This window comes from Colletotrichum scovillei (genome assembly GCF_011075155.1).
Source record: "Colletotrichum scovillei strain TJNH1 chromosome Unknown Contig00010, whole genome shotgun sequence".
Lineage (NCBI taxonomy): Eukaryota > Fungi > Ascomycota > Sordariomycetes > Glomerellales > Glomerellaceae > Colletotrichum > Colletotrichum scovillei.
Genome location: NW_023336268.1, coordinates 2,577,634 through 2,599,783, shown reverse-complemented (window position 1 = coordinate 2,599,783; position 22,150 = coordinate 2,577,634). Strand labels below are relative to the sequence as shown.

The 22,150-nt window shown below is 50.9% G+C and overlaps 7 protein-coding genes across 7 annotated transcripts; 6 read left to right on the top strand and 1 right to left on the bottom strand.

The window, feature by feature from the left end:
- Window positions 1–1,511: 1,511 nt before the first annotated feature.
- Window positions 1,512–1,967, bottom strand: HER10_EVM0011159 (uncharacterized protein; the record flags this gene model as incomplete). The annotated part of the gene is made up of 3 exons (XM_035480597.1): window positions 1,512–1,658; window positions 1,718–1,856; window positions 1,915–1,967. 3 exons carry the CDS (start codon window positions 1,965–1,967, stop codon window positions 1,512–1,514), a joined length of 339 nt encoding a protein of 112 aa, XP_035328499.1.
- A 1,569-nt stretch (window positions 1,968–3,536) lies between these two features.
- Window positions 3,537–4,597, top strand: HER10_EVM0006364 (uncharacterized protein). Its single transcript, XM_035475951.1, has one exon. It carries the CDS (start codon window positions 3,671–3,673, stop codon window positions 4,370–4,372), a length of 702 nt encoding a protein of 233 aa, XP_035328081.1. The 5' UTR covers window positions 3,537–3,670; the 3' UTR covers window positions 4,373–4,597.
- A 2,489-nt stretch (window positions 4,598–7,086) lies between these two features.
- On the top strand, window positions 7,087–8,713 carry HER10_EVM0011211 (uncharacterized protein; the record flags this gene model as incomplete). Its single annotated transcript, XM_035480648.1, has 3 exons — window positions 7,087–7,911; window positions 7,964–8,338; window positions 8,390–8,713. The coding sequence occupies 3 exons, from the start codon at window positions 7,087–7,089 to the stop codon at window positions 8,711–8,713; spliced, it is 1,524 nt and encodes a 507-aa protein (XP_035328506.1).
- A 955-nt stretch (window positions 8,714–9,668) lies between these two features.
- Window positions 9,669–13,044, top strand: HER10_EVM0005161 (subtilase; the record flags this gene model as incomplete). Its single annotated transcript, XM_035474785.1, has 12 exons — window positions 9,669–9,806; window positions 9,862–10,191; window positions 10,256–10,319; window positions 10,377–10,476; window positions 10,533–10,590; window positions 10,665–10,721; window positions 10,783–12,122; window positions 12,172–12,287; window positions 12,340–12,442; window positions 12,493–12,580; window positions 12,643–12,896; window positions 12,954–13,044. The coding sequence occupies 12 exons, from the start codon at window positions 9,669–9,671 to the stop codon at window positions 13,042–13,044; spliced, it is 2,739 nt and encodes a 912-aa protein (XP_035327964.1).
- A 760-nt stretch (window positions 13,045–13,804) lies between these two features.
- Window positions 13,805–14,479, top strand: HER10_EVM0000976 (uncharacterized protein; the record flags this gene model as incomplete). The annotated part of the gene is made up of 1 exon (XM_035470740.1): window positions 13,805–14,479. One exon carries the CDS (start codon window positions 13,805–13,807, stop codon window positions 14,477–14,479), a length of 675 nt encoding a protein of 224 aa, XP_035327562.1.
- A 4,037-nt stretch (window positions 14,480–18,516) lies between these two features.
- HER10_EVM0006871 (uncharacterized protein) lies at window positions 18,517–19,434 on the top strand (the record flags this gene model as incomplete). Its single annotated transcript, XM_035476444.1, has 1 exon — window positions 18,517–19,434. The coding sequence occupies one exon, from the start codon at window positions 18,517–18,519 to the stop codon at window positions 19,432–19,434; it is 918 nt and encodes a 305-aa protein (XP_035328130.1).
- A 1,584-nt stretch (window positions 19,435–21,018) lies between these two features.
- On the top strand, window positions 21,019–22,005 carry HER10_EVM0011625 (ankyrin repeat-containing protein; the record flags this gene model as incomplete). Its single annotated transcript, XM_035481053.1, has 1 exon — window positions 21,019–22,005. One exon carries the CDS (start codon window positions 21,019–21,021, stop codon window positions 22,003–22,005), a length of 987 nt encoding a protein of 328 aa, XP_035328536.1.
- Window positions 22,006–22,150: the final 145 nt, after the last annotated feature.

Sequence of the window (22,150 nt, the reverse complement as noted above, 5' to 3'; positions counted from 1 at the left end):
GCCCACCTTTAGAGTATGCAAGACAACGATCCTCCAGCAAACATCATTCCGCGGTATCCGAGCACGAAGAGGATAAACAGATGGCAATTAATGATTTGATAAATATGATCGAATAAGAGCGGGCACGTGTTGGGATGCCAAGAAAGGGGATTCTTCATTGAGGAAGCTCAGGGGCGTGACGTTGCAGGCCAGAACTAAATCTGGAACGTTAGACTTGTTGACTGTGCAGGAAAGAACCAGGACTCTTGCAGGTTTTCTGGTTGCTGGAGAGTCATGTCAAGGTAGACCCTAGTCACGGCCACGCAGTCCCACGAAGAGTCCCACGAAGGCCCATGTCGTCTCCATCATCCCCCATCCCGAATCGGGCGCGGATGCTACCGAATTTGTCCCCTTAATTAGAGTTTCGCCAAAAGCATGCTGGGACTTCCACGCCAGTTGACGTGCTGCTCATCACGACATTTGTTCTAGAATCGCCTTGGTTTCGGCGTGTCAACCTTCCCATTTTCTCACGAATAGGCAACGAAGAAAGCCATCATCCACATTTTCAATCTATTGACCGTTGTACCGTAATCCGGATTTGACCGAGTACGAATGAGAGTCTGTTATCTCATCGCATCTGAAGAAGCGAGCAATCCTTGCCTCGATACCTGGCTGTTGGTGCGGGTCGTTTTGTCGCTTGACGATAGCGTGGTGTGAAGCGAGCTGCTAAGATGGATGGTTGCAAGCGGTATGTCGAAAATAGAGGCGCAGCTCATCGGCAGCCCCGCGAGCGGGATGTCACGGTATCAGTTCAGATGCGCGAGTCCAACAATGCGAGCTAGGTCCTGGTAGGGCTTACTCCAAGCAGCTGGGAGAGCCTTTGACTCTGGACGAAGCATACTGCGGTCTCTGAGCATCACTCTTAGCTTGGAAGTGCACGAGGCAACCTAAGTATTTGCAGAATGATGGCAAATACATGTATGTTCGAAGAATCTTGCCATGTGTCCGCAGATCGAACTTTACTATCCGCCGTTGTTATGTGCCTGAAAGCTGCAATGTTGCGGTTCGTTTGCACTTTCATTCAATACCAAAGAATCATGTGTATCAAGCAACTGAAGCATGGCAAATTGAACTTTGAGGTAATTGCAAAACATAGCAGATCTATTTGTTGGATTTATGAAAGATGCTCAGAGAGCGACCATCATATTTAGGACTCGCAATGCCACACATCTATAGGTATTGATACGAAACACCAGCAACGCCTCGAATTTCGTGAAAAACTAAACGGACCAAAATTCCCACTACCGATGTTGCAAAGCCATCTCCCCAGATCAAGGCAGCCTGTTGTATTTCATTCTCCTCGTAGGCACCACGATCCAGAGAGCCGGCTAAGGATGGTGGGTGTGGAGTGCATGATGACTGGGCTGTTTTCATCCAGCCTTATGAACAGGCTGGCCTTGCTAGTGTGAAGGAGGAGAGGATGGCTTTCCCGAATCTTTGGGCCCCCCAGGATATCTCTAAGCGAGAGACGCTTAGCAGCGGCCGCGAACTTCGTCGGGGTTGGCCTTGCAGTACAGGCCCTTGCCGTCGGCGCAGTCGAAGCCGGTGCTGGCGATCTCGCGGCAAGCAGCCTCCCACTCCTTACCGGCGAGCTGGTCGCTGGCGGAGTTCTGGACGCACTGTTTGACTGAAGTCAGTACTATGGTCTTTCTGAAAGCGTTGAGTGGGGTAGACTTACACGTCCAGTCTCGGTGTTGTAGGTACCCTTGCCCCACTGGTAGTTCTTGGAGGCGTAAAGCTCGCAAGCCTTGGTGGTGATGCGCCAGTTGTAGCTGTCACCGTTGTCACAGGCGCAGTTGTCGTGAAGATCGGCAGAACTAGTTCGGCGTTAGTAGGAAGCTCCAAAGTATCCCAGGTGGCTGGATTGAGACTTACGCAACCGAGAGGAGGACGAAGAGAGAAGCAACCTTGGCGATGGAGAACTGCATTTTGGCGGTTTGGGTGGGTTGTTTGTTGGGTAGTTGGTAAGGTAGTGACTGTAACGGAGGTGTTTGTGAAAAGAATGAACGGAGTTGGTAGATTACTGGATCTGGACCGAAGAAAAGAATGTGTGGAGTTTGATGAGGATAGAGATAAACTTCATGATATCGGGGAGGAACCTATGGAGGTTTATATCCACGGTCACAACATCGAAGGTAAGTTACAACGAGTCACGGCCTTGCCATGTTTCCCAATAGACAATCTATCGCATTCGGATAACCAAGGTCATGCTCTGACCAACACGTTCGGCAAAGAGACAAGGACCACCATCCATGATCCCACTGTCAGACAGGCCGAAGTCCCACATCCGCGCGCCTTTGTCGGCGCGCGCTCGTCTCCAAGGTCCGTCGGACTCGTGGCCCGCAATAGGAGTTTGATCATCATTGAGGAGCGGACTCACCGTGTGGATGAATGTGACCTCTGGGCGCCCCTCATGGCGGTGCAGCTATCCAGCAGGGCTCTTTCTGTAGACCATCCGTCATCAAACTTAATGTGTGTTCTAAAGAGGAAACTCCCAGGGTTTACCTCAGCCCTTTGGAGCTTGAACGTCTTTGAGTCCTTGCTAGCTGGGCTGATTGAGTTCAAGTGTGCCCATCTGCGTCTAACACGGGCATCTTGGCATTAGGGGGGACCTTCTGGGGTTTCTACAGGGGAGAAGACGCGCATGAGCAAATAATCTCCAGCCGCCTTCTGCATTAGGCTATGTAGGGGGTTCATGGATGGTGTTGCATGAAACGGTGAGTCGGGACCACTTGCGGTTGTTGACTGACTCGTAGCCGCTCCCGCGAGACCAATGGATCAGATGACTACGCGATACAACCCCAGAGCCGCACATTACTCCACGCGCACAACACCATCCGCTACCCGGATCCGGCGTCTACCATCTCAATGTGAAACTGCTACGCCCTACCTTTGCCTTGTTGGTGTTCGTCCCATTTTCCAACATTAGCCCAGCCCATCTGATATCCAACTCTCTTAGCCTCTTTGCCCAGCATCCCATCCGCGCGCTCTCCCCACAACGGGACCTCACCGATCGCCGCCCTGCCACGATCCGAGTCAGCGCATGGTCGTACTGTCGCTGGGCCTGCTTCAGTCATATTGTTCAGGTTGATGATAACAAGTCCTCCCAAATGGGATTTTGATTATGTCGAACCTATCGAGCCCTGACCGGCTGGCCCGATCACCACGCTCTGGTGTCATGGTGGTCATGCCGGCAGCCCCGTAGGGATTCTTGGCAACGATATCCATTCCAACCCCTTCGGCCTGGCGAGCGCGCGCATGTGCGCTTCACCGTGGATGTCATGGAGAGTCATGGACATGGGCGGGCGGCTTGACAGACGCAGAAGCCGTCTTGCGAACATCCGAGAGCGAAAGTCCAAAGTCTAAGTTTGTAACTGGGGAACATTGTATCATCCACAAGCTTAAACATCTTGACACCAGCATTGTATAAGAACACCTTCTTCCCACCCAGAGATCCGGAATATCTTCTACTTGCATCATCAGTCTATTCTCCAATACACTTCCTTCCCCACATTCTTTTCTCAACGAGTCACTCAGCAACTCTTCAGTCTTTACTTTCCAAAGTCGCTCTTTTGCAAAGAACAACCACCCACTTTCCACTCTTTTCAACCAACTACCAACAACCATCAAGATGCGTTTCTCCGTTCTTACCGCTGCCGGCCTCATTGGCGCTGCTGTCGCCGCTCCGGCTCCTGGCCCCGCTCCTCTCAACTTCGACGATGTCATCGTTGTTGGTGAGGACGGCACCCACACTGTCATGAAGGCTTCCGAGTACGACGCTCTCGAGCGCCGCGCCGCCCTTCCCGTCGCTCCCGCCCCCGCCCTCGGCGATGTTCTCTCCCGCCGTGGCTGCAAGGAGTCCACCGAGGTTCAGGTCCTCAGCGACGAGGAGTTCCTCAACTGGGACATTGCTGTCTCCCCCGTCGTCACTGCTGCTGGCAACGACGTCGCCGTCTCTGTCGACAGCGGCTACTCCCTGGCCAACTCCGTTGCCGTCACCGCCGGTGTCTCCACCACTATTGCCAAGATCGCCCTCGGTATCTCCCTCTCCGTCAGCTACACGAGAACCTGGACCACCACTCAGTCCCAGAACCTCCGTTTCACCGTCCCCGACGGCCAGTACGGCCTCGTCGTCTCCCAGCCCAACGTTCGCCGCGTCACTGGCAACATCTTCTCTGGATGCACCGACAGCCCCACCGTCGATGCCTTCACCTCCGACAGCTACTCTGACCAGTCCTACGGCAACCTTGCCTGGGTCAAGGGTGTCATCCGCCTTTGCAACAGCACCACCTACCCCGTCCCCTACTGCATTGGCCAGGGCGAGCACAAATAAGTGGCTCGTAACATTGCCACGGCCCAGCCCGCTGCCACCAACGCTCGTGCGGCCATCGATACCCCTAGGACCTGCCGAGAAACCATCTGCCAACTTTGCGAGAGAGCCCATCAAATCTCAGGGACGTCTGGAACGGATAGGAGTTTTGGAGGTCTTCTCTTAGAACCACCGAGGATACGCACGATATAATGCCAATACACCCTTGTCCTTGATACCACATCCCGCACATCTTCTTTGCGAGTTATGCTTGTTCTTTGTCTTGTTTTTGTGTATAGAACTGGGAATAGAATTATGGATAGATCTCATATTCAAGCGTTAAAGTTACTTTAGCATCATTCCTTACCGTTGAAAGTGAGACCCGTGAATAATGTTGGTTCTATTGCGGAGGACTGCCTGACATCTTGTCGATAATGTGACATTGCTTGCGGGTCTATACTCGAAGCCATTCCCCTTACTTCCCAAGGCTGAGACTGTAACCGTATTCGCATACGCTAAGGGTATCCGTACGGGTAGCTACCCTTCGTCGTGGGTTCTCAGGTGAAGCCTCAAGCGGTCGAGACTTGGACTTCGCCTTTGAATCTGGGGCTATCCCGAGCAGCGTCACTGAATCATGACAGACAATCACATGAAGATAACTTGAAATATTTCGACCGTGTTCCGAGCTCCGACGATTAATGTTCCTTGCGTACAAGCCCTGAAACTTTGACAGGTTGTTTGACAAATTGACTCCCCCCAAGCGGTGAATGAAAGCTGACAATGCTGGGGTCAGTGTCCAGAACTTTGGGTCGCTAAGAGTGAAGTCATCTCCACTAGATTTGGGCAGAAGTTCCTGTTTGTCACAACGAGCACTCGGTATTCGTATAGGAAGCTGGAGAACCCCACGTTCGGGTCAAAATGAGGTGGTCCAGTGATTAGACGTTCCCTTGCCAGTGGTGTCGGCCGGAATTATTCTCGCGCCTGTGGGAGGGCTGGCACGCGCGGCACATGCAAGGTACGTGCCAACTTCTGTCCCTCAGTGTTGGTCTGGTTCCATTGGGCACGCTTCCATCCAGGACAGCCAAAAGGGGGGTGGGATGCCTCCAGAGTCAAGGGTCCTGCGTTCTGGTGGATCTGCTGGGGTTGGTGTCATCGACCTTCCCCTTTCAAGCACCACATCCGACACCAACTGGGACGCGTCTCCGATGGAAATGCCTCGATGCACAATGGTCGCTGCAACCTCACTTTTGTTCGCCGAACATCATATAAATCACGACAGCCTCACACCTTTTCAAAGAGCATCCTCGACTTCTTTCCAGCCTTCTATCTATCTGCTTTCATACAATGAAGTTGAATTAGTCAAGCTGACCACACAGCGCTGATCTTGTGTGAAGCCGAGTCAGTTATTCCCCGCCCGCGGGCACCGACGGGGGTAGCATTGGCCACCGAGAGTCCAATGCAAACGCTGAATAAGCTCACGGAAAATAATACAGTTTAATGAAGAACGTCTTACCGCGGGAGATGTCGCACGCGCTGTCAAAAGTCAAAACATTGTTCTCTTCACACGTGTACGGCGCCCGCCGGATGCAAGTGATCGGCGGAGGAGAAACTGCCACGACTCAAGCAACTTCATAAGGGACTTTTTTTCTGCCTCTTGGTCCGTTCCGCTGCCGGGCCCGAATCTGTCAAAACATCTCGGCCGGACTTTCCGAAGCCCGGACCAAGCTACCGGTTACTTGTTCGGCTTTTTGCCGAAATCTCTGTGTTTTGTGTCCCCACCTTTCTTTTTTGAGGCAATCCCGGCCGGACGATTCGGAATGCCGTCGTCCGCTTTCACGTATTCCAATGCGAAGAAGGATTCATAATAAAAGTGATAGAACATAGATAGAAAGTATCAGCGGAGCCAATGTCATTTCAAGTGAAGTTCGAAATGCAAAACAGTGAATCATGCCGTATGCGTGCCGACTCTTAGCGGCGAAATAGGAGAACTTGCAATGAGCAAAAGGTGCGAGAAATTGTTACCATTCGGGCTATACGTCAGTAGCATATCGAGAGTAATATTCTGTGAAGCCGACATCAAGTGCATTTGTGATACCCAGCCAGGGATACCTACGTGTGTATCTCAATTTTTGACGGAAAGTAAGTCACGTGCTATATCACGCGACAGCATATGACAAAGCTGGATATATTCACGTACTATCTCGACATCGTCATGCATACACGCCAATGAGAGTAACAATGTCTCGTAATCAGTGGCAGTGGACGCAGTCTTAATGCAAATGTAGATGTTTCAAGCAATGAAGATGACTGCTTGCACTCTGCTTATTTATTAAAGATAGAGGCTCGGACCATGTGATTCCGGAATGTTCTGCTCCAACATTTTTATTAAAATTGAATTGAGGTTTAAATCGTCATAAAATCGGCAGCGCTGTTCAATGATGCTTTTTGGCCCGCAATTATATCTGATTGGATGTAATTACACCTGAAAAAACTGAATCAAGTACTTGACACCCTTCATCATCTATGAGCGTGGCTTTTATCATCTCACGCACGTGATGGAGTTCCTTGACGGGCGCAGAAGTGATCGACGGGTGAGATGACATGCGCGTAACTACTGCGGGGTTGTAACCACCGCCGGCTTTGACTTCCCAACAACACACTGCCTCAGCGTATTGCATTGCTCCTTTGATACAATTACCTTGATTCTTTAGAAAGTAATCATTTTCCAACGCGTCAACATGCCGCATTTTGCGAAACTGATGCCGAACTACGTAACGGTGACCATCGCCCTATCGTTTGGGGGTTTCCTTAATGGCTATGACACAGGCACCATCGGCTCAGTAGTACACATGAAACAGTTCGCGATAACATTCGGAGATCTTTCCGCGACCGTTCGAGGTATCACAGTTTCAATGATTCTGTTGACGGGCATCATCCCTTCACTGCTCGCGGGTCAGCTAGCAGACAAGTATGGACGACTGCGCATCATATCACCGGGCGCCGCGCTCTTCGCCCTTGGTGGACTCCTACAAACGACATCTTTCAGCTTGGGCCAGTTCATTCTAGGTCGTGCAGTCAGCGGCGTTGGCCAGGGCATTTTCCTGGGCAACATCGCCGTCTATCTGGCAGAGATAGCTCCCTCCCGCCGGAGAGGTCGACTTGCGGCTTTGCCGCAGTTCATGGCAACTCTCGGGATTTGCATTGGGTACTTCTCCTGCTACACGACGAGCTCAGTTGAAGACAGCACCGCGTGGCGTCTCCCGTACGTGGTCCAGATCTCAGTCTCAATCATGCTTGCTCTTGTCTGCCGAGTTCTACCTGAGTCACCGCGATGGCTGCTGCTCTGGGGCACGACGCAAGAGGCAGTAACAGCTCTTGAGTTGCTCGACTTCGACATGGACGAGGCTCGGCGAGACTTTCTCAACACGCCGCAAGAGCAGCCTAGTCTTTCCACGAGGCAGAACTTTCTTCTGCCTTTCCGTGGGCCGTACCGGTCGAGGACTTTGTTGACGCTCTTCATTCTGTCGATGATCCAATTATCAGGGATTGATGCAATCACCTATGTAAGATACCCTAGTTGTTCTATCTCTCTGACAAAAAGACTGACCAAGATAGTACGCGCCCGCATTGTTCGACCAGGCTGGCATCTCACAGTCCAACTCCTCGCTGATCGCATCCGGGGTTTCTTCCATCACGATGCTGGTCGTGTCTATCCCGGCTTCTATCCTAGCCGATAAATGGGGAAGACGAACATCGGCAATCAGCGGTGGCATCATTCTTTCTGGACTTATGATGCTCATGGGAAGCCTCTACGCAGCTGGGGCGGTGGGACCTACAGGAGCTGCTCGTTGGGTTGTCGTAATCTCAGTCTTCGCATTCGGCATGGCCTACTGCGCTACCTGGAATGTCGTCGGCAAGATCTACGCCAGTGAGATTCTACCCGGCAACACCAGAGCCGCGGGAAACTCGATTGGCATGGCGTCTTCATTTGTGAGTGCTGTTCTTGTTCTTCTTCGATTCGACGTCACTGACATGGCGTAGTTCACCAATTGGCTAGTGGCTCTCATCACTCCGATCCTGCTATCTGCTTCAGCGTATGGCGCCTACTTCCTCTTCGGGGGCCTGACTGTCATCACGGCGATTGTTCTGACTGTGTTCATGCCCGAAACCCGCGGGCGATCACTTGAAAGTATACAAAGTGAGTTCAGACGTCCGGCATTCACCAACTTGATGGGGTCGCTTTGTGCTCCGCGGGCTCGGCACCCAAACCCGAGACCCCAGGCAAACTCCGACGCGCCGATCGAGCTGCGCCCCCGGGCCTCGGAACCGTCAACAGCAGCGGTATCCTCAAGCGTTGCGGCTTGAACCCTCCAACCAGATAACCATTGCGGGGGCGAGATAGGGAGGATAGATTGCCCGACCACGGCTCAATTGGCCGTCACATTCACAGGGAAAGTCTCAACATAGCGCCATGAATCCATATGAGAGCATAGGGAAAATATGCGAATGGGGATACTCACATAGTGGGCGCTATCGCCCATCCCTCCGGGAAAGATAGAACACACTCGCTCATCTTGAACAAGATTCGCCAGAATGAGACCCTTTCTAGACCAATTTACCTTATCTAGCCCACCAATCGCCATGAAAGCCATTGCCCAAAGCCACCTCACGAATTGTTAGCACAACAAAGCGATGCTCGGGATTCGCACACACAGTCCAATTGAAATAAGGTTCTTCAGAGGCACTGAACCCTCGGTGATAAGGCCAGTCTTATCCGTTCCCGCGGATGCCAAGAATCTGAACGAGGAAGGTGGATTAGCACTGAGCTGGGGTGCAGCACGCGATCAATTAACATTTAATGTCAAGCTCTCTTACCATAGGCCGTCCCGTGATCTGTCAAGCACGCGACCGAGTCGCGTCGGCATGGGTTATGATAAATACCTAGGGGTATTTCATCTCATTTCGCGTGATCGAGTCTTTGGTCGTTCATTATCACATCTTGGCAACGGCGTTGCGACCTCAATCCAGGCACGCAGTGCCTCATGATGCACTGTAACCTCGTAAATGTAGTCCGACCAGGGGCTTTCCGTGCTTTTTGCGCAGACCGCGTCCGAAAACGAGCATTATCTTCCTCGGATCTTGATATCAACAACGGACTGGAATGACCACCATCCCGCGTATCTACGAGGAGTAGAGAAACCAGAGATGTCTACACTTATATCAAGGCGGGGAGAGCACGGGCTTGACTGGCGCGACATAGATGAGGACACCGAGCTTTTGTCCTTTCCTGAACGCCTGCTCGCGCGGCGTCTAGACCACAATGCGGCTGTTCTCGTTCGCCCTTGCACTCCCGCTTGTCAAAGCAGGGACTTACTCCGCGTTGAATAGTCGCGAGACTGTTGACTTCAGAGACAACAATCGGCTTATTTCAAAGAGTTTTATCGTGGAGTTTGCGCCGGTGAGCATGCATTCTGTGCTTCCCCAATGAGTTTGCTGTTGACCAGCGTTACTAGGGCTCAACTCAACGCCGTGACGGTCTCGCGTCGACCGATGGTGTCAAAGTCGTCAAGACTTTTGACAACAAGGTATTTACTGGTGCAAGTGTCGAGACAGAAAGCCACACTCTCGACTCTTTGTTGAGCCTTCCTGACGTCGTGAATGTTTGGCCAAACGTGGCAGTCAAGCTCGACCCCGTGGAGAGCAAGCGTTTGGTCCAAGGCGAGGATGTAGCGTACACGACGCACAATACTACTGGCGTCTCCAAGTTACATGCACAGGGTATCTTTGGAAAGGGGGCCAAGGTTGGCGTTGTTGATACTGGCATTTGGTATAAACACCCCGACGTAAGTCTTACTGAAGGAGAGCACCCTATCCGCACCCGACGCTTATGACTCCTTATCCTTTTAGCTCGGCAATGGCTTTGGCCCTGGATTCAAAGTAGACGGAGGCTATGATTTCGCTGGTGATGGACGTAAGTCGCACGGTGGTTTCCGTTTGTCTTTTCGTCGCTAACCGCGTGGCTATCAAGTATGGCCGTATGAGGGCGAAAAACAACCTGATGAGGACCCCCTCGATCAACAGGGGCACGGCTCCCATGTTGCAGGAATCGTCGCAGCTAAAGGTGCTGGGTAAGTCAGGTATATCCATCTCGATTGCTGTCACTATCTGACCAGCTTGCCAAAAGATGGTCCGGAGTTGCGCCCGAGGCAACGCTTTACGCCTACAAGATCTTTTCGCAATACGTGAGTTGCATTAGCGCTGTGAGGACTTGATGAAGATGTAGCCCACAAGGCTAATGCTTGGAAACCACTCCTAGGGTTTCACAGACACTGCGACGATTCTTGAAGCGTTTTTCCGCGCCTATGACGACGGAGTAAGCGCTGACCCTTTCAGAACTACAGTACCTGTTGCAGTATCGCTAACCTTTGGGCCAGGTGGATATCATAACAGCCAGCGTCGGCTCCAACATCGGGTGGGCCACAGAGGCCTGGTCGGTCATTGCATCTCGATTCGTAGACGAAGGCATCGTCACCGTTGTCGCGTCCGGCAACGTTGGCACAGTTGGACCTTTCCTGAGCAGCACCGGCGCGACTGGCAAGAATGTGCTTGCTGTAGCCTCAGTTGACTCTCAGACATTCCCTGCTTTCCCGTTCGACGCCACCTTCTCCGGAGTCAATGGCGGCAGCGAAGAGACGGCGAGATATGGATTCATACCTCCCATTAGCTACGATCCCTTCCCCGCGACAGTCGTGGACGTCCCCATCGTCCCATTCTCTCTCGACACCAATGCCACAACTGATGCCTGCGAACCGCTTGAGCCTGGCTCTATGGACTTTACAGGCAAGATTGTGCTTGTCAGACGTGGTGCTGCCGTGTCCTGCGACATCCACACGCAGCAAGAGAATCTAGCTCTTGTCGGTGGTACGCTTGTTTTAGTTTACAATGACGACCGCCCGCTCAGCTACCCCGTTATCGGGAATACGAACAGCACCGTTGGATTCATCACCAGTTTTGCAGGAAAACAGATCGTTGAAGCAATCAAGGCTGGTCGCAACGTCACCGCAGATTTCTCTGTCAACCACGGACTTCCGGTCGCGCTGACATACTCCCTCGGCGGTGATCCGAATTATTTCACCAACATCGGGCCATTGTACGATCTTCAGATCAAGCCGGACATTGCTGCACCGGGAGGCAAGATCTACAGTACATGGATCGACGAATCATATACTATTCAGAGCGGCACTTCCATGGCTGCACCGTACATTGCCGGTGTGGCCGCGCTGTACGTCTCCGTCTACGGCGGGCGTAACACGCACCCCAGTGGCAATGCCTGGGCAAAAGATCTTGGCAAGCGTATCATTTCCAGCGGCATTAGTGTTCCTTGGGCTGATGGTCTGACCGAGACCGACTATGGCCACTCTGCTAGTGTCGCTCAAGTCGGAAACGGCTTGGTCGATGCTTTCAAGGTGCTCCAGTACAAGACCGTGATTGACTATGAGAAAATTGCACTGAACGACACCCGCTACTTCAATCGCTACCACGAGATTTCCGTCACCAATAATGACGAAGAGGCAGTGACCTACAAGTTTTCTGCGGAGGACATTGTCTCAGCCGACATCCTTGGGTGGTACGCAGCTGACCGGGTTATCGCTAACCCTGCCCCTGGAACCAAGAGGGTCAAGGAGTTCTTTGACATGATCCCCGAGACACGCGCGCCAGAAATCAGCTTCCCCGCGGACTTCACATTGCAATCGGGAGAAAGCAAGACAGTCTCGTAAGTGCTGAAACCGTTTTGTACCGACTTGCGCTGACACTTCATCCAGAGTGAACTTCAAGAACCCAGACACCCTTGGCTGGAATGCGTCTGGACTGCCCCTGTACAGCGGTCGTGTTCTCATCTCTGGCAGCAATGGAGAGTTTCTCTCTGTCCCATATCTTGGTTCGTATTGTTGAGGACTTTTGATTGTTCATTCTGCTGACTGGTTGATTAGGTCTTGGTGGCGACCTTCGCAAGGAGGTGACGCCGTTGGAGGAAACCAATTACGCTTTCATGATATCAACAACTTCGAATACTCCAGTCGCCAGCAAGCCTTAGTGAGACTCTCATTTACAACTAAATTGACAACGATGTTAACACCATCTAGCTTTACTTTCAACCTTAGCCTGGCTGCTCAAGATTTCCCCAGAGTCATCAGCAAACCGATTTACGGCGTCAAGGAGACTCGATGGGATGTACGTCACGACCAGCCAAGCTGCCAGAAGAATTATGTTCATCAGGCTAATTTGCTTACTAGGTTTTCGAGGCGGGATGGACGGAGCGACAGTGGAAGTATCCCCCAGTACCCGGAGAGAATGGCCACATCGGTACTATCGCCTCCTGGGTCGGGTCCGGCAGGGTGGAAGCCATTGATACCAGCATCTACGATCCGAACGAGACATTTACGTATCCGATAATGGACCGCAACCGCAACGGTGCTTACGAACAGGATCAGCACTGGTGGTTCGGAAAACTCGGCAACGGAAGCCAGATCGCTGTCGGCAACTATACGTGCGTAATACTCCATCTTCATGACTCTCCGTTCCCGAGCTAAGTTTCTGTTTTCAGGCTTCGCTTTGCGCTGTTGAAGCCGTTTGGCGACCCATCGCACGCGGATAATTGGGAAGTTCTCCAAACACCGCAAATCTCCATACTGTGACACTGCTGGGCTCTGAACCGGCATATGACCAGCAGTGCAGGATATACTGCACTGCCTTTCACAAGGCCCCAACGACATTTCGTAGTACATGTTCATTGACCATGGCAACGGCGCATAGCTCTTTCTTTTTCACTTGGATTCCGCCACCATGAGGTCGATTCCACGCACTGTGAAAGGTTGGCGACGAACCTCGATGGGATGGACCATAGCACTAGGAAAGTGTAATACTGGCTACGCCATTGGAGGTGGGAGACCTCACTCCCTTGCAAGTGATCTTAATGTTAGCGAATGAATTTTCATTTTCCTTTTTTTGTACAAGTGCCTCTGAGTGCTGAGATTTTCAGTCAACATTCCTATGTGGAAAGATTTCCACATTGCTGCAATGTTCTTCCCGCATAAGTAGGTATTCTTCTGTCCAGGAAGTGTCATCGGGCTCTCTCAAGGTAGAGAGGCCAAAGTCGTACCGTGGTCTCCACACCCCGCCAGTAAGTTGCAACTCAAATTGGAACATGCTATAAAAGCTTGCCAAAAGTCTGCTCGACGAGGTCATTTCTTCAATCGAGGAGGTACACCGTTGAGGTAGACATGCCGCAAATTCCACCGAAAGACTTTCGGAGAAAGACCTGATGACTATATAGAGTCATCGAATCCTGCGCTCCTACCTTACTTGGCGTTAGACCTTTCTCAGCCTTCCACAATTTCTTCACTCTGCCTCAAGACAGTCATTCTCTCTTCGATTCTCAGGTCTTCAATACGCAAAATGGAGATTCCACCACTTCCAACTACCGTCGTGCTACATCTTCCCAGCGTCACCCATCACATCCGACATCGACCCGACCAACTTTATGTTTGGGGTTTCTATCTTTACCGGACAACCTACCGCGACCAGGCGTTATGGGAGCGCTACGTCACGTACTTACGCGAATGCATGCTGGGAGACATCTCATATGATGCAAACGCTACCTATATTCGGCCCTACCATCGCCTGTCAATAGTCGAAGACCCCGAACTCGACGGCATGTCGATCTGGAACGTCATGCTGCGGTTTCAATCTTGGGTTGGAGGTCTATCTCATAGTGCCGACCCGGAGCAAGAAATTCCGATTATCGAAAAACGCGACCACAGTCGCTTCGGTTACTGCCTGATTGTCGACGATGACTGTTTAAGATCTTTCGAAGCACAGACTGGGAAGCCCACAATCAACAGCGTCTACATCAAGGCCGTTGATTGCCGGCCATTTGCTCGCCACTCCTCAGATGATGGAGGCGATGACACGGGTAGCGGTAAACATGATCAAGAGGATGAGGACTCGAGTTGGATGCTTGTAAGCTGTAATTTTGTATGGCCTCTCTACGATATGCTGGACTCTGGATTTGAGTGGGAAAGGCAATCTCGCTCCGTCCGGTACCCCAAAAAGCGTCCATGGGATGGCTGAGAATTCAGCACTAGTGGTAAAAACCTGGCATTCATCTTAGTTTCCGTTTTTGTAGTCGTCAATGTGGTCGTTGCCGTCGCCCAGGGGCCTGCCGAGTACCGGCTTATTCCCCTTGAAATACTATACGGAGGCAACCGATATTGCACAGGGATCAATAAGACAGTTTCAACATTCACGCATCGAATCCGTAACGTTGAGGAACTACAAGATATGCCATAAAACTAAAGCATTTCATAAGTATTTCGCTTTCTAGGTAGAATCTCTAACACTTCAATCACTACTTATGGTCCTGATTCCCGTAGTAATAATGTTTCTTGAATCCTTCACGCTATCCTCGTTGCAAATTATCCGTTAAACATCCGAGCGGCTAAGAAGCTGGTGTGGTTGTCGGGCGATAGTTGATATCAGATCCGCCATCAGCATCTCAATCACAAGTTTGACACTATATGCGACTGGATGGGTAATAGCGTAAAGAAAAGGGTTGGGAAGAGACATCATAACGATGATGAGAATCTGATGCAGCTTTCAGCATGGATCCACATGCAAGAATCGAAGAGATGAACTTACATCCATAGACAAAGAGACTGAAACGGCCGCGACATTGCAGTTGAACAGTAGCCAATATTTCGTGAGACCTCCGGCAATCAGTTCCCGTCGCACTTTGCGGAGGAAAATTGCATTCAGAGTAAGATCCACGATTAGATAGATGATCTTTTCCATGCGATCCCAAATCTCATTGATGCGCACAAATGGTTCCTTTTGTGTCAAGCGCGCCGGGATCCATATGCAGGCAACCGAGATATTGATGATGCCAACTATGACGAGCAAGCAGATTTTCATGATTTTCACCCTGCTTTTGTCCATTATGACGAGGCCTAGGCGATTTGCAATGATTTGGAGGGCTAGCTGCGTCTGCAACGTCCACAGAATGCAACTTCCAAAAAAGAAACCAAAGCTAGATCCAAGGGTCAGCTCCTTTATCCTGATACTTGAGGATTGATGTCGGTGTCTTACGTTCCCAACAGATCACCTCGAATGAACAGCCAGTTGATAATGGCTTGGAGCAGATTGGCAATAAGTAGAACCCATATCCTTTCAACTGTTATCACTCGCGATCGATGCAACAGACTTGACTTGGAAATAGCGAAGTCATACTTACATCCACACATAAAGGTTGAAGAACGAGTTTGTTTTCATGTAGATGGAAACAGTCTGCTGTGAGGCTTTCACTGCAATGAGTATCGTGAGACCAATTGTGATGCCAAAGTAGATGCTTGGTATCTCAAGGGAGTAGACGGCCGTGCCAAACGCCTGGGCTCCCATCGTCGCTTCAATATCAACAGTAATGGCCATGTCGACAAGGAGTGATGATTGTGTGAGGTTGACGGGGGTCGATCAACGGTGTTTCATCAGCGCTTGGCGAACAAAGAGGCCGATGATCATGTCTAGCGGGATCGCCACTTATATGTAAGCCAGCCTACTGGCCGGACGATGATCGCAACCGGCGCCTTAGTGCCGTCTCCAGGACGTTGATTCGCGGGGCTGGTTTACCGCTAGTTCAATGTGGCAGACGCCAAAACACATGCTTCCTGCAATGCAGGTATTTTAATCCCACGATGGTAATGACTCGAGTTCTGCAGTCGCAAGGTCTCGATGGTGTTTTCACGCAATTCGATGTTGTGCAGACATTGATTCTACCACGATCGTGGAAGAACAGCACGAGTCGTCGACTCCGTACTGCGAACATGACGAATTCTGAATACTCAACGCCTCTGAGTGCCTGACCTTTATATTATTACTCTCTTGAACCTTTCGTCATCTACAGCGGTGTCCGGTGAACCACTGAATTTTGCCCGGTAATGATTGAGGTCATGCATTCTCGAAATCGGCAGAGGCTGAGGAGCGATAATCATCTTCATACCGGGCAAGATTCCTAGTCTGTGACGGGGAATAATGCCAATTGATGTTCCGGGCCCGAGATCCCCGCTCAGTTGGGTACATGATGTCCAAAGTACCGTCACCTCGTTTCTTGCGCGATTGTCGCAAGAACAATCTACCGCCTTGGTGCGCGTAGATAGGTCACATCATGGTGACGAGACTCAGAGCGGTCTAGAACACCAACTGCGGGAAGCTTCCCCAAGGATCCTTATCACTCATGGCACCTAGCTATATCTCCGCGTAAGGATTGGTGTGACCGGCATAAAACGTGGCCAAAACCCTGCCACGTTCTGCACCCAAGTCTTGGGAGACACGGCTAGAAAGGGCCGAAAGAAAACTCTGGTCGGCGACGATTGGACAACTTTCATAGCTTCACATTGCTTTTTTTTTCTTCCCTCGTATAAGGTGGCTTCGGGGCGCTGCCTTTCGAGGCCAGCCACCGGACCTGGATCCGAAGACGTGGAGTCGGTGAGACGGTTAAAGTAGGATCCAGGTAGACGGTACACTTATCTCTGGAGTCAAACGACAGGGGTCGTTCATAACCATGAGATCAGAATCACCTTTTTCTTCCAGAATGAGCTGATTTCGATGGCGAGATGCCCCTGTGACAATCGAGCGAAACGAATTGGAGATGATGCTCCACGGTAACAGGTCTCACGGGAACTAGTGACACCAACCAACTAGCGACACCAACTAGCGCGATATGAGAAGTGATAATGGTTGAATGAAACAGCGAGAGCATTCACAGCTCAGAAGTCTCGACTTCGGTAGATCTCCAACCGGTGAGAATGAAATCTGGAACATCTAACCTACCTACTTTGTGCCTGGATTGAATGGGCTGTAGATGCTTTAATTCGGGGTGAAGGGGTGGCAAAGTCGGGGAACGTATTTTTGTAAGGTACTTGGGGGAATTCTTGCAAATCATTGATGAGCGATGAGTTGTCCCTTTGAAAGACCGAATGGGAAAGGACGAATGTATGAGAGGAACCAAACGCTACCGGTCGGGGTGAAGCCAAGAAGCTGCGCGAGCCTCGACGTAGCATCAAAGCTGCAGTAAACAGAGCACTGCCTCGATATGTACCAGCAACGAAGACGTGACATGTTGCCATATCTGATGTGTGTTTGGCTGCTGATCAAAATCGTTCGATATCACTTGACAATTACGGATTCATGTCATTAGTAGTGTATTGCAGAGATCGAGGTTTGTGTGCACATACGTACAGGATCAGAACGATGAACACCACTCCTGAGTCTTGTTTACCCCGGGCAAGAGGCTTTTCGACCCTGACATTGGACCAGCGTAGCCCTCCCTTAGCGATGTAAGCGAGAGTCCTTCTCTTGGAAAGACACCCTCCACCCCCATTCTTTTTGGTAAATGTGACCAGCACCCTGACACGTGTGAGCTGGAAGGATATCAAAGGATAGATTGCATTCCTTCGAGCCGATAGACAAGGGACCATTCCACATTGATGCATGCCAATAGCACGTCAACATCGCGACCATAGACGCCTTGGCGCGCAAGACATCTTTATTCTGCCAACGGTCTAGATTTTGGGGTCCATGAGGGCTTGCAGAGACTCGCTTGTGTCACAACGCCTCGTAGCACCGACCAGATCGGCGGTGAAACTTGAGCAGTGTTGTCCCATTGGTAGTCGGCCCTGCTCAGGCTTCTGCACAGCCTTCTTTTGTTCTCGAAGCTCTTAGTGCCTGTCTCATCCCTCTTACCGAAAGGCCCCGCGCCCTGTTTGCTCTATGGAGTTCGATCGAGAGGTGCGGGGTGGGGGCACTAGCTAACATGATTTCTTTCTCTTCCATTGCCTGGCTCGGTAGACTCAACGAAGGATTGGCAAGCTCAGTTCTGTAGGGACTTGTATCGTGTAACTAACAGGTCTTTTGAATTTTGTTTTATTCAATGACAATGAAAGACCGCTGTGAAGCCCGCGGCAAACATCGTGAGCGATTGGACAATTTACGGCGTCACGCATGTAAGCGCTGCCGGCTACCTTGCTTCAAAATGGCAATCGCTCCCAGTCATGAAGTTTCAGTCTTGGACGAAGCAACTAGAGTTCAGATTCGCACATCGTTCCCCCAAATTCAAAATGTTGTCCATAATCGTCGCAATTCTAGCCACACTTGCCGCTGCACAAAGCATACCCTGGCCCAAATTCGGCAACTGGACCGAGGAATTCAACGGTCACCCGTATATCCTCTCAGGCCCAAAGACTCTAGGGAAGAAAATCGACTTCAAACTCGAGCGATGCCATTACGTCCTCAAACTCATCAATGAGCGCACACACATCCCAAACAGCCAGATTCCGCTTCCCACCCCAGCCTCCCTCTGCATGGACATCCTCGCCAAACGAAAAGCTTCGATCGGCGACCGGGGCTTTCTCGAGCTCTTCTCCAAAGATATTGAAGATGCCAAAAACTTCTGGTATGACGTCAACTCCAACTCCACTCTGCATGACCCAGCCACGTGGAAAGCGGTCGAGTGTCGTGCCCTTGTACCACTTCCCAATGTCAACGCGTGGGCTTTTTCGACGTGGTCTGCCTTGCCCCTCGCCGATGCTGCTAATAATCGCGGCAATGCGGAGCACTACTTTAAAAAGTCGAGTTACGCTGGGGGAGGAGCGACTGGCACATCGCAGATTCTGGAGAGCTGGGGCGGGGTGGTGACCAACTTTAGTATTCCCAACTACAGCCCACGAACTTGTGCGCAGAGATCGATGGTGCGACTGCTTCCTGAATTCCGACTCAAGGCTTGCGGTGACAAGAACCTCGTAGACGGCAAGAATACTCGATTTGGGGTGTTGAATATTGCTGCGAGGGATGTCAGTGTGGCTGGGAAGAGGTATCTTGATATTTATGCCTCCGTGTGGTATGGCAGCGCTATCTCGGAGGAGCACCTCGAGGCGGAGAGGCAGCATATCATTATTGAGATTGTCAACTTGAGTCTGAAGGCTCAGGAAGATGTGAAGAGTGGGAGATTCAGGGTTCCAGCGCCTTCAGGATCTTGAGACCTGGCTTCGTGAGGGTAAGGAAGTACTCAAGGATAGCCTCTTTGAATTCTCAGTCAGAGAGATTATTATAAAGTTGAAATTTTTAAATGTGGTGAACTTTTTCAATTACCATATGAGTTATCGTCCTCGAGGCTGGGTGACGGTGGTGTAAGTCCTGATTATCCCATACTTTCGCTATAGTCCTCGGCCCAAGAACGCTGCTCGAAGCAGCTCCGTCAATTTCAAAGCGACATGCAGAAACATTGGTGGCATCATCTGCACCTGCAAGTATTTGCCATAGGTCTCACTCAACTAACACAACGGTAACGGACTCAACCTAGCCGCGGCCGGCATAACCCTTATTGTTACTTTTAGGGTATAGTTCTATACGAAGTGGGATAACGAGTTAGGACCGTAGTACCGAGGAGTATATAGCGGGCATGTAAGATTACGAGACCCAGAGTTTGGAATGGAAGCATCCTGCTCCTAGGCGAAGGATTTGAGGTGGCTTGATCAAGAGCCTGGGCCGACACAGAAGAGGCGAGCGGCGTAGGAGTTGATTCGACAGTCTCATAAAAGGTGCATAAATGCGATTAACAGGAATTGGGCATTAGATGTCGGCCTGACCTGTGGCTCAAGTCTTGCTGTCTGATGTGGCTTATCGTGAATGTTTCTCAGTGCTTTATGGTCCGCCAGAAGTGGGTGTGCTATTGTGGCTGCTGACAATGCAACCAACAATACACCACATTTGTAAACCCCAGGAGTCTCACTTAGATAGATATTCATGATTATTGCATATGTATCCTAGGCGGTTTGTTCCAACTCGACCCCCATATTCGCACCTCTGAGCCGATCAACGTTTTCGGGACTTGCGACTTGCTTTTCCGGAAGATACCATCTTCCTTGCCAACATGCTCGATGTTGGCCCATCATCTTAGGGACCCTGGCCGCCACTACCAAAGCTGGAATAACCAAGGCTGATCATGGATTCCAAGGCGTGGACGGGTGACCAACAAGTCTGTCCGGCGGTAAGTAGGACAGGTTTGGCTTGGCATGCACAAGAAGTGGGTCACGCTGGGAGTCGATCCCGCCACTCATGTCGTTCCGCGTATGAGGAATAAGCAGGCTGTGTGATGATCACGGCGGCTAAATCAAGGTCAGAGGAGTAGGAGCAGACACGATGCAGCATCGCAATATTGACCCCAAAGCTCCATTATCATGGAGAAGGAGCTGAAAACGCCTGACAGATTGTGAATCATCTCATTGGAAGAGAAGGCGGGCTGGCGGGCGCTGCATGCTCATGCAGTCACCAGTGGTATACGTGAACGGCTAGAGCCGCAGGGAGGATCCCCATCTCGTCGCTGTTGCGAGGCTGTCAGCAGAACCCCGCGTTTTTCCAGAATTTTGGCACATCTCTTCCCTGAGTATACTCGATCTCCTCGGGCTTTGCTAGTGGCATGAGACAATGTGCATGCTTTTCTACAGAATACGTCCTTCACGAGCATCATCATCTCGGGTTCATACAAGAGAGGTCTCTGCGACACATATTTCATGCAGATGAACGTCATGAAGTCCAGCGCGGCATCCGCGGGCGGAGATGGGATGAGTGAAGCTGAGGACAAAGAATCGTACACCGTCGGATGGATTTGTGCTCTCCCCCTGGAGATGGCCGCCGCAGAACTCATGCTCGACGAAATTTACGACGACGTTCAATTCGAGCAGGATGATGGTGACCACAACAGCTACACTCTAGGTCTAATGCAAGGCCATAGAGTAGTCATCGCCTGTCTGCCGAATGGTGTTTACGGAACAAATCCAGCCGCCACAGTTGCTAAAGATATGCTCCGGACATTCAAATCTATTCGATTCGGCCTGCTAGTCGGGATTGGAGGCGGGGCACCATCGTCGGACCATGACATTCGACTTGGTGATATCGTCGTTAGCACGCCAAGTAACACCAGTGGAGGTGTAATTCAGCATGACCGAGGGAAAAAGAGAAAGCTTGAGGAGTTTGAACGAACAGGATCGCTCAATGCGCCGCCCAAGGCACTGCTGACAGCTCTAAGCCGTCTCCAAGCTCGTCACTTACGCGGTGCCAGCAAAACCCCCGGGTTCCTTTCCGAAGCGGTAGAAAAGATCGAAAAAGCATCATTGCGACAGAAGTATGCTTATCAGGGCGAATCCAACGACCGCTTATTCCGAACAGAGTACGAGCATGTCAATGCTGGCTCTAACTGCAATGATTGCGATAACTCGCAAACTGTGGAGCGGATCGATAGAGACGATGCTGATCCAGTGGTTCATTATGGTAATATCGCCTCGGGGAATCAGGTCGTGAAGGATAGTGAAACCAGGGATCGACTGAGCAAGGAGCTTGGGGTGATTTGCTTTGAGATGGAGGCGGCTGGACTGATGCAAGACTTTCCCTGCCTGGTGATTCGTGGCATCTGCGACTATTCGGACAGTCATAAGAACAAAAGATGGCAGGATTACGCCGCTGCAACTGCGGCCGCATATGCGAAGGATCTTCTATCAAGAGTGCTTCCCAGCAATGTCAAGAAGGAGAAGGTCATAGCTTTTGGCAAGTAGCCCTATTTCTTGATATACGTCAGAAAACTTTGTGATCAAAAGGATCAACATGAATTAATGCACACAACAATTTCTCTGGAAACAACACGGTCTTGTTAACAAATTATATTCCAGACCCTCGAATGTATGCCCTCCTTGTTGAAAC